The sequence below is a fragment of the Melanotaenia boesemani genome, chromosome 18 (genome assembly GCF_017639745.1).
Source record: "Melanotaenia boesemani isolate fMelBoe1 chromosome 18, fMelBoe1.pri, whole genome shotgun sequence".
NCBI lineage: Eukaryota > Metazoa > Chordata > Actinopteri > Atheriniformes > Melanotaeniidae > Melanotaenia > Melanotaenia boesemani.
In genome coordinates this window covers 18,193,615-18,209,583 of record NC_055699.1, presented here as the reverse complement: position 1 = coordinate 18,209,583, position 15,969 = coordinate 18,193,615, and the positions used below count along the sequence as shown (strand labels likewise).

General features: G+C 40.1%; 1 protein-coding gene across 1 annotated transcript in view; it reads left to right on the top strand.

The window, feature by feature from the left end:
- The first annotated feature begins 690 nt into the window (after positions 1–690).
- The window catches only part of bmp6 (bone morphogenetic protein 6), a 57,487-nt gene continuing 42,208 nt past the window's right edge, over positions 691–15,969 (top strand). Inside the window, exon 1 of the mRNA XM_041967633.1 lies at positions 691–1,613. Coding sequence (XP_041823567.1) covers positions 1,205–1,613 — 409 coding nt within the window. The 5' untranslated portion in view covers positions 691–1,204. The remainder of the gene's footprint in view (positions 1,614–15,969) is intronic.

Sequence of the window (15,969 nt, the reverse complement as noted above, 5' to 3'; positions counted from 1 at the left end):
GACTTAATGCAACTAATTATTACCACAATTATTTGGTAATGTTGAGGATAGGAATTCATTATACATTGTGCACGTATGCTTCCACATTTATTGAGGGAGAAATATCTTGCAAAATGCATTTGAAGTGGTGAAACCAGGATGGTGCAGCAACATCATAATTTGGCTCACTTCTCCTGAGAGATGCTGTGTGTATTCTGCTTGCTGTTTCCTACTCCATCGTCAGGGGTCGTGCCTCAACTGGACATAGCAGCTCAAAAGCAGAATGCATCCCTGAGCCGCTTCAAGAGAGGCGCAGCCGAGAAATGGCGCAACTGACTGAAGAGACAAAAACAGTGAGACGCAGTTTGAAGTCACAGACCTGAACTAACAGTCCTGCAGATAAAACTGAAGATGTGGCAAATATTAAACAGAGGCTCAGATAAAGTCATCTTACAGAAATAAGAAGAAGAAATTGTGGAATAAATAAATAAACTTGCACATAAAAAAGAGGACTTGGCTCATTGGGTGGATTAAAACAGACGGGTGGTTATTCCGCCGTGAACAAAATATGAAAATATGATGTTAAAATGTTACGGGGGGTTTAAAGAGCTCCACCTCTGGCTAAGCGTACGCGGAGTGGGCGGTTTCTGAACTCATACACACACAGTCGCGTTCACACGTACACGCGCACTTAAGAATAATATGGACTGCAACCTGCTGAATCCTTCTAGACTCTCACACACAACCTGTAGGAGTCAGAAACCGCCGCTCAAGCCGCTTAAACTGCTGGAAGACGGACTTTTTTTTTTAGAAGTGTCGCACATCTCTAAGGGTTAATATATCCACTTCAACAGAATGGCGTCTTTCAGAGGAGTTATTTTTATGAATGTGGCATCGAAATGTGTCTGCTGACCGACTTACCGGAGCGCTCAGAATAAAGTTTCACATGGTGCACTTCATCCAAAAGCAGCACAGCGCGCTACGGGACTCAGAAATGAAAGCAGGAGCGATACTTTTATGCTTATTTTGCTTCAGGGAGTATCTTCAATGGCTTGAATCGCGACTATTTTTCTGCTTCTGATCAGTTGTCGCAACAGACAGCAGCATTCTTGGACGAATTTTGGTTACTGTTACACTCATTTCGCGTATATTGCTTTCGGATCGGCGGCTGAAACTCTTAAGCCACGCACACTTGGGACTCCGGAGCGCACAACGGGACAGCACCATGAGCAGCTGCCTTCTCGTCTTGCTTGGATTGTGGTGGAGCGCGTATTACTGCACGTTGACGGTCGCAGGGAGTAATTTTTTGCTGGATGGAAACAGCGAAGCGCATCCGAGTTTCGTCCACCGGCGGCTGCGGACGCACGAGAAGAGGGAGATGCAAAAGGAGATCCTGTCCATCCTGGGGCTGCCACACAGACCACGGCCGCATTTGTCACACGGAAAGTTCAACTCCGCTCCGCTCTTTATGTTGGACTTGTACAACACAATATCCAGCGATGAAAAAAGCCAAGTGGAAGGCGTCCTAGACAGATACCGATCCATGCGGACGACCCAGAGCCCTCCTCTAACATCATATCAAGAATCCGCCTTCCTAAATGAGGCAGACATGGTGATGAGCTTCGTTAATTTAGGTGAGTTATTTGAATCGATCATTTCTGTGTGTGCTGTTATTGTTCTTGTCCTGAATGAAGTATAAAATCCCAAATTAAGACATATTGTAACGTATTGCGGTTCTTTAAAGGAAAACTTGTTTAAACCACCTGTAGACCCGCTCCTTAACTAAGCCCTCCGTTGAGGAGCACTGTGCAAAGGGACGCATCATTACGCACGTTTGGTGTTTTAAATTGCGTGAACCACAAGGGCAAGATAAGTACCCAATTTCCCATGCGATTCGAAAAGCAGTGTTTGTATTGTTTTAGTAAGTTATTGTTACACGTCCGCTTTCCGGGTTGAAATGCCTTCCTCGGTTCACTTATAGGACTGAAATCCTGTGGTGAGACTTTCTTTGCAATCTACTCCAGTGATTAATGTTGTCGCGGGAAAATAAACCCAGTATCCTCAGCAAACCATCAACCGCCACCGCTGGTATTTTGTATATGAAGTGTTATTCCTGCCCTTGACCTCCAGTGCAGAGAGTTGCGGGCTCTGTGCGTAAATTGCGTCGCATTGTTTGTGTTTCCCAAGCAGATTAGTCTTTAATTAGCCCAAGCGATGATAAAGAGGGACACTTTAATCACAACGAGTTGGGAACATAAAAGCTCAAAGCCCTTCCTTCCATTAGCAGCTCCAGTGTTTACTGGAAGAGTCTAAACAGAGTGTGTGAAGATAAACAGGGGTCCTGAGTCACAGACTGGTGGACAAGGAGACTTAAAACCAGACTAATTGTCATTGTTCTTGAGAACTTCTTGGCCATTGTCATAATCTTTAAGAGCAGGAGTTTTATCACTGCTTAAGTATGAGTTTTTGTCTTTTTTTTTAAGACTTTTATGACCTTTGAATGCTTTGTCAATCACCTGAATAAACCAATAATAGTCATTGAACACCACAAATGATGACGAAAATCAGGTTGGAGGGGCTGAGTTAGAAAATGTACTTCTAATTATTGGTCCTCAGAGTGTTGGTGTTGCAACATGTGGTGATGAAAACCAGATATTCAGAGAGAGGGAAGCCATCGATTTTGGTCTCAAATATCGAAACCCATCCGCTGGCTTCTGTGGGGGAGTGTGATGGTGGCAGCATGTTGTTTGTGTGTCTGTGGTTTTGTTCTTCCTTTGCTGTGTTAGTTTTGGTTTATACTCCTGTGTTGTTGCACATCTGGCTTCTCCACTTTGATTAATCACGTCCTGTGCATCTTTTGACAATTCCCTCAGTTTTCTGCGGTGACCAGGGGGATTAGGTTGCCATCTCCTCCAGCCGTACACAGAGTCCTAACCGCCCTGGAGGAGGGACGGCTTCCTCTGTGAATGTGATTGTAATTAATGTTGGACAGGCCAAGGCTTTCCATCTGCTTTGCAAATAAAGCTGTGCACGACTACTGTGTGTCACTGCCATCCGATTAGTTTTTAATGTGTCTTGTGCTCGATTGGAGCTATTTTTTGTGGAGCAACTTGGTAGAAAGAGGCCTGAAACACTTCTGGGTGGTCCTTCTTATTGCTCAAAAATCTGGATATCATGTGTGGTCGGAGTAAAACTGCAAATTAAAATTAAGATAAATGAGAGGAAGAAATGTGTAGAGGCTGAACAATCTGTCTGAAATGGTTAGGTAAATACGGAGCGAGATGAACTGACACACACACACACAAATCAGGGAGCTCCTTATGTGGCAAATATTGTTCAGTAGAGGACACTTTAACAAGTTAATCCATCCAATCAAAGCAGAAAAAGATGACACTGGCCCTTCTTTTATTGATTTAAAAGCTGGATTAATCTGTCTATGTGAGCATATCCTCCCTGCGTACAGGTAGATGTACAAATCTCAGACATTAAACTGACCCACAGCAAAGAAAACAATGACAGTGATTTAGGTGTAGTTTAAACTGATGTCTTTCACAGCCAGCTGAGGCAGAAACACAGACAGACAGCTCATTTTCTGAAGGTATTCTCATGGGGCACCCATAGATTTAAGAGGCTCTGTGTTACATCTAGTCTCAAATGGGCTTTCTGCAAACCATATGCCTCTATGCCCCCACCACTCCCCTGCATGATTCATGTAGATCTGTTGTTCAGTCATCTGTTCTCCTTTGCTGTCATCACTTTTTCAGAATCACTCATTAAAAAAAAAAAAAAAAAAAAAAAAAAAGCCAAACAGGTTATGGAAAACTTTGAATTGGGGGAGCAGAAGCACATTTTCCAGCTCATTTTTCATCTTCATTCCTAGAATAGCACATTCATCACTGTTTGCCTTGCGGACGTCCTGGTTTCCACTGAGGTCCAGTGGAGTGACGCTGTATGCTGTGTGAGTCATGCAGCTTCGAACATGTCCTAATGCACAGCAGCATCCTTGGGTCAATGGCCAGTGTCACTTTTAACAAAGTTTTGGGCTTGTTTGCACTTGTTTAATGTGTATTTCAATAGACTGTGTAAAAGTTCTACTAAGAAAGTTTAGATACACAGTCCAAAAACTGACCCACCTTTTTCACATTCTGATCTTAGTTCATCTCAAAATCTCTCACAAGGTAATCTAGTGTGGATTAAGTTACCAGCATCGGGTTTCCGAGTGGAAAACAAAAACAAGGAGTCTACGCTCAGTCGATTAATGAAGAGTGACACTGTTGAATAAATATCCAAATCCGCAGTGAGGGTTCCAAGAGCCAGCGTGGAGAAATTTGCTGTTCCTATCAGGTTTGGTTTTTGTGGTTCTGGTGATTCAAAGATGCACAGAAATGGCTGGTTTTATGGGTCACAAAGCAGGAACTCTGAATGTTGTTCTTGTGTCGTCTGCATTTAACTTTGACGAGTTTGCTTCACTCTTGCTCTTCAGCCATGCAAACAGGTGTGAAGGCCTCTTTAAGCTTGGCAGTCTGATCCTGTCTGGCTGTTTGCTGCCCCATCCGTCTGTTTGTTTGCTGGAAGACATGAGGTGGAAGAACCTGGGATAATCCAGGAAAATCCACATAGAGTTTTTGAGTCTTGTTTTAGTTTCTCTTTGTGCTCACCGGTTAAATTTAACCTCTCATCCTACCTGCTTGTTTGAGTGAATCGTACATGCCCTTTGCAAGATGCATATGATTGTTCTTTGACAGTAGTGATACAGCAGAATATATTATGTGTGCAATATTGAGGAGACTTATTCACCATCTGGATAATGTTTGAAAGACTTCCTGGGGCCACATGCACTTAATTTAGATGCTAAGAATTGTAATCATTGAACCAACACACAATATCATCCCAGTACACTATAGACAGACTGCCTCTGTCTACGTGTATTTACATCTTTTCTAACTTCTTGGTAGAATGCATCTCAAACTACACTTGAAGGTAATTTTATTAGAGACACCTGTTTAATTGCTTGTTAATACTAATATCTAATCAGCCAATCACATAGCAGCAGCTCAGTGCATTTAGTCATGTAGACATGGTGAAGACGACTTGCTGAGGTTCAATCTGAGCATCAGAATGAGGAAGAAAGGTGATTTAAGTTACTTTAAACGTGGTATGGTTGTTGGGGTGAGTATTTCAGAAACTGCTGATCTGCTGGGATTTTCACACACAACCATCTCTAGGGTTTACAGAGAATGGTCTGAAAAAGAGAAAATATCCAGTCAGCAGCAGCTGTCTGGACCAAAATGTCTTGCTGTCAGAGGTCAGAGGAGAATGGGCAAACTGGTTGGAGATGATAGAAAAGCAACAGGAGGTCAGATAAGCACTGGTTCCAACCGAGGTATGCAGAACGAGCACACAACACGTCCAACCTTGACGCAGATGGGCTACAGCAGCAGATGACCACACCGAGCGCCACTCCTGTCAGCCAAGAACAAGAAACTGAGGCTACAATTCACACAGACTCACCAACACTGGACAATAGATTGAAAAACATTGCTGGTCTGATGAGTCTCCATTTCAGCTCCACATTCAGATGACAGAGTGAGAATTTAGTAGAAACAACATGAAATCATTGATCCATCCTGCATGAATATCAACATGTTTCTAGGCTCATGCTGGTGTAATGGAGCCCCTTAGAACTATTTGAGTGTCATTTTAAATGCCACAGCTTGCATTTTTTATGGCCAATTCCAGCAGGACAATGCACCACGTCACAAAGCTCAAATCATCTCCAAGCGGTTTATCACTGCACTCCAAAGGCCTCCACAGTCTCCAGATCTCCATCCAATAGAGCAGCTTTGGGATGTGGTGGAACGGGAGATTCTCATCATGGATGTGCAGCCGACAAAGATGCAGCAACTGGGTGATTCTTTCATGTCCATATGGAACAAAACCTCTGAGGGATGTTAAACCAAGAGTTAAGGAAGTTGTAAAGGCAGTTTTAGAAAGGTGGACATAAAGTGGCCAGTGAGGTTATTCAGAAATGATCCTGAATTCCTATTACTTGCATTCAGATTTCGTCTTTCCAGCCTCTGGAAAATAAAATTACATGCTATTTGTAGCATTAAAAAAAAACAAACTAAAAAAAACGATGCATCACCACTACCATTATTTTCTTCTTTTCCCTTTCTCCTTTCCTGCTCAGCACACTTCATTACATAGCTAAAGCTGAGCTGTCACTAACCCTCTTTCCTGAGTCAACAGCTAAGCTTTGTGCCAACCTACCTCACACACTCTAAAGGCAAACAAGCCAGAAAACTTGAAGAAGTAGATTTTTAGATTAGCCACGTCCAGACAGCCCTATGCTTATTTAGAAATGAAGTGCCCTTATTAGATGGCTGTTTTGTCATATGATGCCTGGCTACACTTCTCAGTGCCTAAGCCCAGGTAAGCCACTTCCTTTGCAGCGAAACGTGTCCCAAAGCCCCAGCATGATCAAATAATTAGTTTGCTCCAATCAAAGAGCCAATTGTTTCTAACAAAATGTAGCTTTGGAAATTTTTTACTAAATCGACTTAAAACACTTCCTGCAAAGCCTCGGAGACCAGAGCAGAGGACCACCCGTCACTTCACCTCAACCCTGAGAATACTCTAAACAGCATTAGCCAAAAGTTAAGCAAGGAATTCAAGTCATACAGCGGAGTATAGGCTCTCTTCTGGGACATAAACTTGGCACTTTAAACCTTCCCGCAATAGTGAGAAAAATTACATTTACTAACTTCAGACCTCTGTTTTCATCTGTTTACAACATAAAATATGTGACTGCTGCCACAAATTCACTTGAACTTGCAGTGATGTTCAAGAAGGACCCAAGATATACAAATAATTCTGCATATTGAGTTTCAGTCTTTTAAAGCGCTTCCCTTTTTCTCATGTTTGGATTGTATTGGTTGTCAGGCTCTCTGGCAAAAACACGCCACTGCTCCGAGAAACAAACAGGGCTGATGTAGGAAACATTTCTGATTAAGCATATTATGCGTTTTCCTGTTGGGTTTATATCTGTCATAAAAAGATGAAGTGTTACAAAAACGATCCTGTTGTCCAGCATTTTTATTACTAAAGCTATTTGCTTTTGTTACAGTGTGGTGTATGAGTGGGCCCGCTGACTATTACGTGCTCAGTTACTGGAAGAACTGATATGGCTAATGTTTTTAAGCAAGATGGGGATGTGCGCACACACACACATGTTGATCGTAAGGTCAGTGGAAACCATTTATAAGAGACAATTCCACGTAAAGTTGAAGTAATCTTTGTCACACACCCTGCTCTAAAAGCCCAACCACGTACTCACATCACGCCTCCTTCTCCCGCGCCCACCCACCCCGATCATATCTCTCCCTCTCACGCCATAACTCTCCAACTTGACGAGATGGCAGCCCAGATTGGGGCTAAGTACAGAGATTACACCTCTTGCTGCGCTCCTCTTTTTCTCCCCCCTTCCATCAATCCTCATGTCTTCGTCGGGCTCAATTCCAGTTCAGAGCGATAGTGGCATGGGATGAAGGAGTGTGACCAGATAAGGAGGTGAAGTGCAGCACACTCCCTGCTGGTAACGATCGACTGAACAGGGCTGATAACCCTGGAGGAACATCTGATTAGGACCTGCTGCTCCCATTTATCACCTCAGTATGCAGGCATGGAGGAATTTGCTCTGCTTGCTCTGCCTTGTTTAAGAGGATGAGGTCGAGCTTCACTTGCTTTTTCTCTGTTTTACCGTATCTCATATGATTGCTGCTTTTTTTTTTTTATTTTAGAAATCAAATAGACAATAACGTTCTGCCTTTGTGGGATTAAGGTTTCGAGATTGTTGCAAACTCTTGTGTAAGTACATGAGTGCATGGGTTTCTACTTAAAACAAACCAAAGGAAAGAGCGTGCCTGCATTTTAACTCCAGCATTGCTCTTTCTTCCTCAAGAGGTTTTAAAGCTGTCTGCCTTCGTGTTGTGTTTAGCTGTCTTTGAGGAGGCCATGCAGAGGAGATCATTAAGAGGGGATCAGTGTTTGTGCTTTGTTTGTATCTCTTGGGTTTGCATTTGTGAAGGAAGGAGAAAAAGCGACAGAGATGCAAACTCATGTTGCTTTTTGTTTATGCATCTTAATTTATCTCCATTTCTGAGTTTTGTACTAAAAATGAAACCAAATTCCACTTCATTTTGTCGAAAGATAAAAACACCTGCACCCAGATGCATAACTCTCATCCACATTCTTTTCGCCACATTTATCGAGTTGTACATGTTTATGCTTCTCTTAAATAAATCTCAGTCATTATAAAGAAATGAGCTTATGACCATGAAGGGATGCAGATTCTCCCCCAGTTGGTAATTTCTATGTAAATACATTGTATATAAGGCTATCAACCTCTACAGTCTTACATTACAGTCATTTAGTCATGGTTAGGCAGTAGCATTAAGGGTCTTGCATAAGGACCCACATGGAAGGTGTTTATTTTTGCCCCTGCGGGGTTCGAACGCTGGTTTCCCACATGGGAGACGGATGCACTGCCAACTGAGGTAACCAGCTGCTAGACTTAGATGGAGGTAATTAGGAAGGAGACACAGACGTACAAATGGATTGGTGCATGTTGGTTGTTCTCTTAAACAACCTGTAGAAGTAAAAAAAAAAAAAAAAGCCAACATTGTGCCAGAAAATCAGAACAATCTGTACATTCTTCCTTTTTTAAAGTCTTTTAAAGTTTTTTTAAAGGAGTGTCGTCTTTCACAGCCATCATGATGTATGGAATTTGCTCTACTAATCTCCCCACAGGCTGTTTTACTTTACTTAGATGTGATGAATTTTTTTTTATTGATTTAAAAGCCACATTTATTCCATATGTCAGGGTCCCTGACCACTGGCCCACAGATCACTGGGTCACATGACCGTGAGTGGTCCTAGGACAAAGCTACATCATTTTCCTCTGTAAATGTAGAAATTGCAAGTGGAAAGACACACTTTTGGGCATGTTCTTTAACCATATTTCACCTGCTTTACGGACATTTGCTGTCAAAGATTTAGGATAGTTTATTTCTTTAATGCAGTGTAGGCTCCTCCAATACTCTCAAACTATAAACCTTTTCCTTTCTCAAGTAGCTCTCTATGGTGATGGAGCCAGCGTTACACTACAGGACAAGAGCTTTTAGTGTCAACACTGCTGGTATGTCTTTGGAATTTCTGAGTGGATAAAGGTTGTGAACCTGTGACCTGCTGAACTCCATCAAGTGTGTCCTGTGTGCCCAGAAAACTCCATCCATTATCATAATGACTCCGGCGTTTCGAGGCTGACAGGAACGGCGTAAATGTCATGTTGGATGTTTTCTGCCATCACATTCTTCTGTGAAACCACTGAGAAGCCTGCAGGGATTTATCTCAGATCAATAAGGAGGGAGACGAGAGGGCAAAGAGGAAAGAGAAAGGCACACCCAGAAAAGGTTTCGAAGGGTAAAAAACTTGGGGCAGATGTCAGGTGATTTAAAGCCTCTGCTGACCTTGAACGAGCAGGAGCAGGAAGGTGTGTGCATGTCTGTGTTTGTTCTGAGGATTTCATGATTTAATAAAAGGTTTAAAGCACCTCTGAGCTGGATCCTAAAACTTTTCATGCTGCATCATCATCTGCAGCCTTTTCAGTTTCTACCAAATCAAACTGGATATATTGTAATGAAATTTGTTCTGTCTGGGCTGCTTTTAGGTTACGGCTTGTTAACTTATTATATGTGAAAATCAATACTTTTACAATCCTGAAATTAACCCCCTTATGGGTGATGAATATTCACTACACTTATTATAGTAATTAGTGTTTTAATTGTTATTTTGCTGTTATACCACTACTTGTTTAACAGTAGCAGCCTTAACAGCATTTTGCTCAAACAAGCACCCACAGTGGCACTGTGGTATTTGGCTCTGCAGCTAAATTGATGGTGTTAATTTAAATTAGTTCACACCACCTGAATTATATTCAGCCACAAATCACAGTTTTGCATTTTCCTAATTCCAGTTCAAACTCAACAGATTAAGTAAAATAAAACAAATAAACCTTAGCCCTGCGAAGAACTGCCGACCTGTCCAGGGCGTCGCCTGCCTCTCGCTTGGTAATTGCTGGGATAGGCTCCAGCTTCCCTGCAACCCTTAACTGGATTAAGCAGTACAGAAAATGAATTATTGAAAACAAGTAAACATGAATTTGGAATATATATATATATATATATATATTTATTATTGTACTGTTGGCGTTTTAAAGCTCTGCAGAGGTGTTTCTTTACTCATCAACCAACAAGAAACAGGATTTTTAAATCATGGCACTCCCCTTTCCCAATGACTTTATCTCAGTAATGAGTGCATTAGCTTATAAAGTGCATTCTAGATAACACACACAAGCCCAGATAAGACATATGTTCCAGATAATTCTCTAGATAACATAAGTGTTATCTAGAGATGCAAGCTAAGGTTGGAAAAAATGGGAGCGGTTGGTGGGTCGAATGTGAGATGCTCATCAAATATTTGTCAAAATTAGACGTTTCCAACTTTAAGGTAAATAGTTGTACTTATTAAGTGATTGCAGAAGATAGCTGAGTGAATGGTGAATATACACATAAATAAATAAATGAAAAATTAAAACTTTGTTTTATTTTACTGAAAAGAAATGCAAAAATAGGTGCATTGATTTTAGTTTTGTTGAAGGATTCATTCTTTATTAGTTATATTTGTGTTGTGGGTTTATGACACAATACAAGAATAAAGCGGCTTTATTTTTGTATTGTGTCATAAAGCTTCTTATAGTAGCAAGAAAATGTTGTTATACTTGGTGAAAATGGTTTTCAGATACTCATATAACTGAAAATCGAACAGTTTATGCCAGGGACCTTCAGGTTTTAGATATTTCCCTGCTCCAACACACTTGATTGAAATTAAATGATTCTCCAAAAGCTTGTTGTCAAATTCTCCACTAGCCTCTTAATGACCCATTGTTTGAGTTATCTAAATTGGCCCAAGAGCTCCTGAGTTCATGATCTCTGGTTTATGAAGTTTATGTAATTATTGTCTCGATATTCATCTTCTTTTAAACAAGTACTTACTTTCCTTTGCCAAGCAATTAAATTTTATGACTTGGATAATATGAATAATAAGTAATATAAAAGTAATATAATTATTTATTATAAATTAAATAATATAAATTTAACTAATGTGCATCATATAATGTATTTGTTTTAATTGGATTAGAACTGGACTACAATTAATTGAATTGAACTGGACTGAATCTTTAAAAGAACCTTGATTTGGCTTTTACAACAAAGTCTGTAAAAAAACAGCAACAAAAAAAATCACAAAAATGTCCCTTTTTAGCTCAATTGTCCACCATCTTCTTCGTTTTTGGTATATACATCGTTTCAACAGCACTTACAGGCCTGGCATGAATACTAAGGTGTAATCAGTGGTTATGTGTGGGCGCACACCGTTATTGAAACAATACTATCTTTACAGAAAACTTTATGAAAATGAAATCGGTTCCATTTCCATGCTAAGTTTTCTTAGACATGAAGAACAAATAGCATACTTCATCCCAAAGATGATAGCTAAAGACATGTTTCCCCTTTGTTTTGTTAAAAGTTTATTAAATTTGATGGAATTTGTTAAAACTGAGTTTACGATCCTATTAAGAAAAACAATCAGCACAACACTGAAGAAACGGTATGATTATACTGTAGCTGAGCTTCACGCTCAGCTTGGGTTGACAAGCTGTCTCACCACAGATTGATGAGCAGTTTACTTCAGAGCCTTATGTAACACTCATGGCATTGCATGCTCAAATGCAAAATGATGTTCTTTGACCAGAAAAGTAGCAGCATGTGTACATGACAATGCTAACATGGTGTTAGCCAACACCAAACACCTGCAGAGGGTGGGTTATTTGAATGGACGATAGCATTTTCACTTGAAATGCCACCCATACTATTTATCTTTAAAAACGTTGAAAAATACAATCCCTGAAAAACACAATGGACATTGAGACACAAGGTAGATAAACAATACATGTTTGTTTAACAGTGATAAGTTTGTAAGGGTAAAGTTTCCCCACAAGGCTAGGGTCAAGGGTTAGAGAATGTATGTGGCTACTTACACTGACATGTGTGACTTTGCTTACGTTCATGTGTCTCCACTAATTGTTGGAACATATTGAATGGACTTGTTAGACAGCCAGGACTAACACAAAAAGTCTTCATCACACAGTCCTGTCACAGAGAAAGCCGTACCCCTCGGCCTCTCAGAGGACGTGCCTGAAACAACAACTGCGGCTCTGCAGTGAGAAAAAAGGCCCCATGCGAGCGCAAACGGTCCTGACCCTCCAGAGCAAGTAGCCTCCCTTACTGTTCAACAGCTGCTGACAAATTTATGAGCCCTAGTTTGACCCACAGGCTGACTTTCCAAGCATGATACTGACGGGAAAACAGTCGGAGGGATGGAGGGAAGCTGCGATGAGGAGAGCAAAAGAGTAAGAGAATCTATATGCTGTTACTTTTTTTGTAACAGAGAATATCTAAAGTATTTTAACATCTATGTCATCCCACTAGAGGCATCATGAGAGAATGAGACATAAGAAATATAAGAAGAGATGTTAAGAGACTAAATTTGAATATAACAAAGAAGTCAGTTTTATTTATATATTTAGATATTTCCAGATTTAGGAGGTTTGACTCCCAGCTGAGGCAACCTATGACGAAAATGCATCCATTTCCAGTGCCACAAGAACGTTTGGATAAAAGGATCTTATCACTAAGGATGTGCAAGGGAAACTCTGCCCAGTCCTTCCTTCTGTGCAGACGCTGCCCACACCTCCAAGCAGTCGGTCTCCTGGATACCTTATCTGACTGAGTGTTCAAAAGTCCAGAATGAATCCTGTCCCAGGAGGAAGTCTCCCATTTGTTATTTTGGTCAATATTGCTTGGAGTTGTGTTGAAACATATGCCTGCGCTGCATATGCTATGTGCTGTATGAACTCAGCTGGGAAATGTGAAGCTTTCTATGTAGTGCAGGTGTTTGCAATGCCAGGAAAATGCAAGTCCACATGCTTCTCAAGTGAGCAATTTTTATTATCTTTTATTGCTAACTGTATTCAAATAAACACACAACCTACATGATTTCTTCATGCAAAAGATGTTGCAAATCCACAAGAAACTAAACATCCATGGCATACAACTGGAAACCTGTAATAAAACACACAGACAACACATTTCTTCACTCTGAAAGGATTATATATACAGATTAATAAATCAATGTAATTATAGGCTTGGTGATCTGTACACTGATCTGTGATCAGGTCAGTTAAGACATGCTAATATCAGGTGTAGACATCCTTAAAGTAACAGATGATGTTGATGAGATGAGTTAAAAGTTCAGATAATTTAGATCAGTTAAAAGGTACTGTAGTTCTTTCTTATTATAAGGTATGCATTATTCCTTAGACTCAATATTTTTACTTTTAAAACTGAGCTTTACATATTAAAACAGTTGGATTTGTAACATTTCTGCTACTTGTACATGTTAAAAGCAGAATTTTCTTGATTTTTTATTTTATATCACAGGTGGCAACTTGGTTTTCTCTAACTGATCAGCTTCAGGTGCTTGCTTTACAAAGTCCCAGTACCTCGTACACTTTTCCCACAAGTTAAGAGCTTTTAATTCATTTTGATTAGTGTGCTGGTGGTCTTTTTTTTTTGGCCTAAATCAATGTCAATTTATCTGGTCAGTTACTAATTTTCCACTATGCCCCAATACTGCACTACTGGCTTCAAGAGAGACAAAAGCAACAACAGCCAAATTCAAAACTTGAGGCGTAAAAACAAGACTTCTCAAACAAATTATGAATTTGATTATGGCAAAAGAAACCTCTTCTATGCAATCCATGGTTAATACAGAATTTAATTAATGTTCACATGCTGTTAACATGCCAATGTGAGCACCTTAGTTGAAGAGGAAAAGTGTCAGCCCATCTGTAATAAACTGTAGAAGCAATACATCCCATAATCAGAACTGTCACTTGTGAAAATTTGTAAAACTGGCAGGTAAAAATTAACCAGATGTTGTTGGTGCAAATAGGAGTAAGGTTTAAGGTACTTTAATTTATTGAAAAAATTAAAATGTGTTTTTTCAGGTTTCTTTTACATTATGTGAACATTTTGAAGTTCAATATGCAGAATGTGGCTTAGTTTTTATGTTAATTTTGCTCATCAAATTTGTGATTTACAGCCCACTTATCAGCATTATATGTTTTTATCCAATAAGGTATCAACATGAACCTCTTGTTTTGATCACTTCTGAGTTCTAAAAGACAAAAACATCGAATGCCAAACTTGAGGCTTCAAAACAAGATTTCACAAACCAGTAACTTCTTATATACAGTCTATATCAGGAATCCTCAGTCATTGTCCTTGAGGGCCAGTGTCCTGCAAGTTTAAGAAGTTTCCCTGCTGGAACACAACTGAATCAAATCAATGGGTAATAAGCAGACTTGTGCAAAACTTGACATTAAGCTCTGAACAAGTCTTAACCTGGACAAGGAAGGCAAACGGCCGATTATCTTAAGTCTTATAAGATTATCCTATAAGACTATTCTGTGGTCTGAGGTGTGTTAAGAGTGAATTTGTCCCGACAATTGACTCCGTAACGGGTCATAACAAGTATTAAACATGTTCAATATTTAAGCCCAAAAATCTTCAAGTGTGTGGAAAGCCGACAACTCCTGAGTTGTGACTGTGTGGATGGTGACGTGGAATGAATGTAGCCAATAAGAAAACGAGCTGACTGGGGAACAAGGACGGATATAAAGTCTGTGTTCACGCTGTCCCCAGTCTGCTTTTTTTTTTTTTTTTTTTTTTTTCTTCCAGTTCTGGATTTGTGTTTTCCAGTTGTTGCCATGGTTCTTCTTCGTTTTTCCGGTTGTTGTTATGTTTCTTCTTCTTTGTTTTTGTTATCTTACAATTGATCACGCAAGATTTCTGACTCGGGGGACTAGATTGTAGATTGGCTGCAGGACAGAATCGTTATGTGTGCGGTGTTCTGTATTGAAATTACCAGAGCACACCACACACATTACAATCAAAACTGCAAAATGCCAGATTTTTTATCTTCATGTGTGAGGGGTCAAACAGATAAAAAATCTCTTCAAATTTAGAAAATCCTTATGTGTGTGCCAGACTTAAGTCAGATGTGTTGCAGCGGAAAAACTTTTAAACCTGCAGGACACTGGCTCGCAAGGACCAGAATTGACAATCACTGGTCTATATAGTTAACATATTAATGTGAGCATGTTAGAGGAAGTTGGAAAGAGTCAAACCACCCATGATTACTTGTGGCAGCTTTGTATTAGAAACTCTGAACTGTTGCCGGTCAAAGTTTGTGAAAAATTGACCCAATATTGGCGATGATCTACAACTTTCCCAACACTGTGGCTGTATGCATATACAATCCATGTAGCATCACTGAATGGAGTTACTCTTTCAGGCTGCATTTTTTAAGCTAATCCACAATGCATAACACAGTATGTGTGTGTGCAGGATGTGTTGTCCTCTAATTCACCCCTTCACCAATGTGTACCATCTCCATCATCAGCTATGCTGTTTTTCACTCTGAAGCTGTTGCTGTAATTACATGTACAAAATCTTAAAGAAAAAAAAATCATTACACATTATTTTCCCGTTTTACAATAAGTAGTTTTGATTATTCCTTGCTCTCAGTGGAAATTGAAAGCGTGTGGAGAGTGCCTGAGATTTATCCTCTTACATGTTACCAACACTGTGCTGACATTGTAGACAGATGTATTATTAGAAACTTTGATTATTTTTCTCATGATTTTCCTCAAGGCCCACCTGCTTTTTGAATATCGAGGTATCTAGTTACCACCGCTGTTTTTGGATCTGAGCCTGTGTGTAAAACAAGCAGTGGGTCTTACATGTAAGT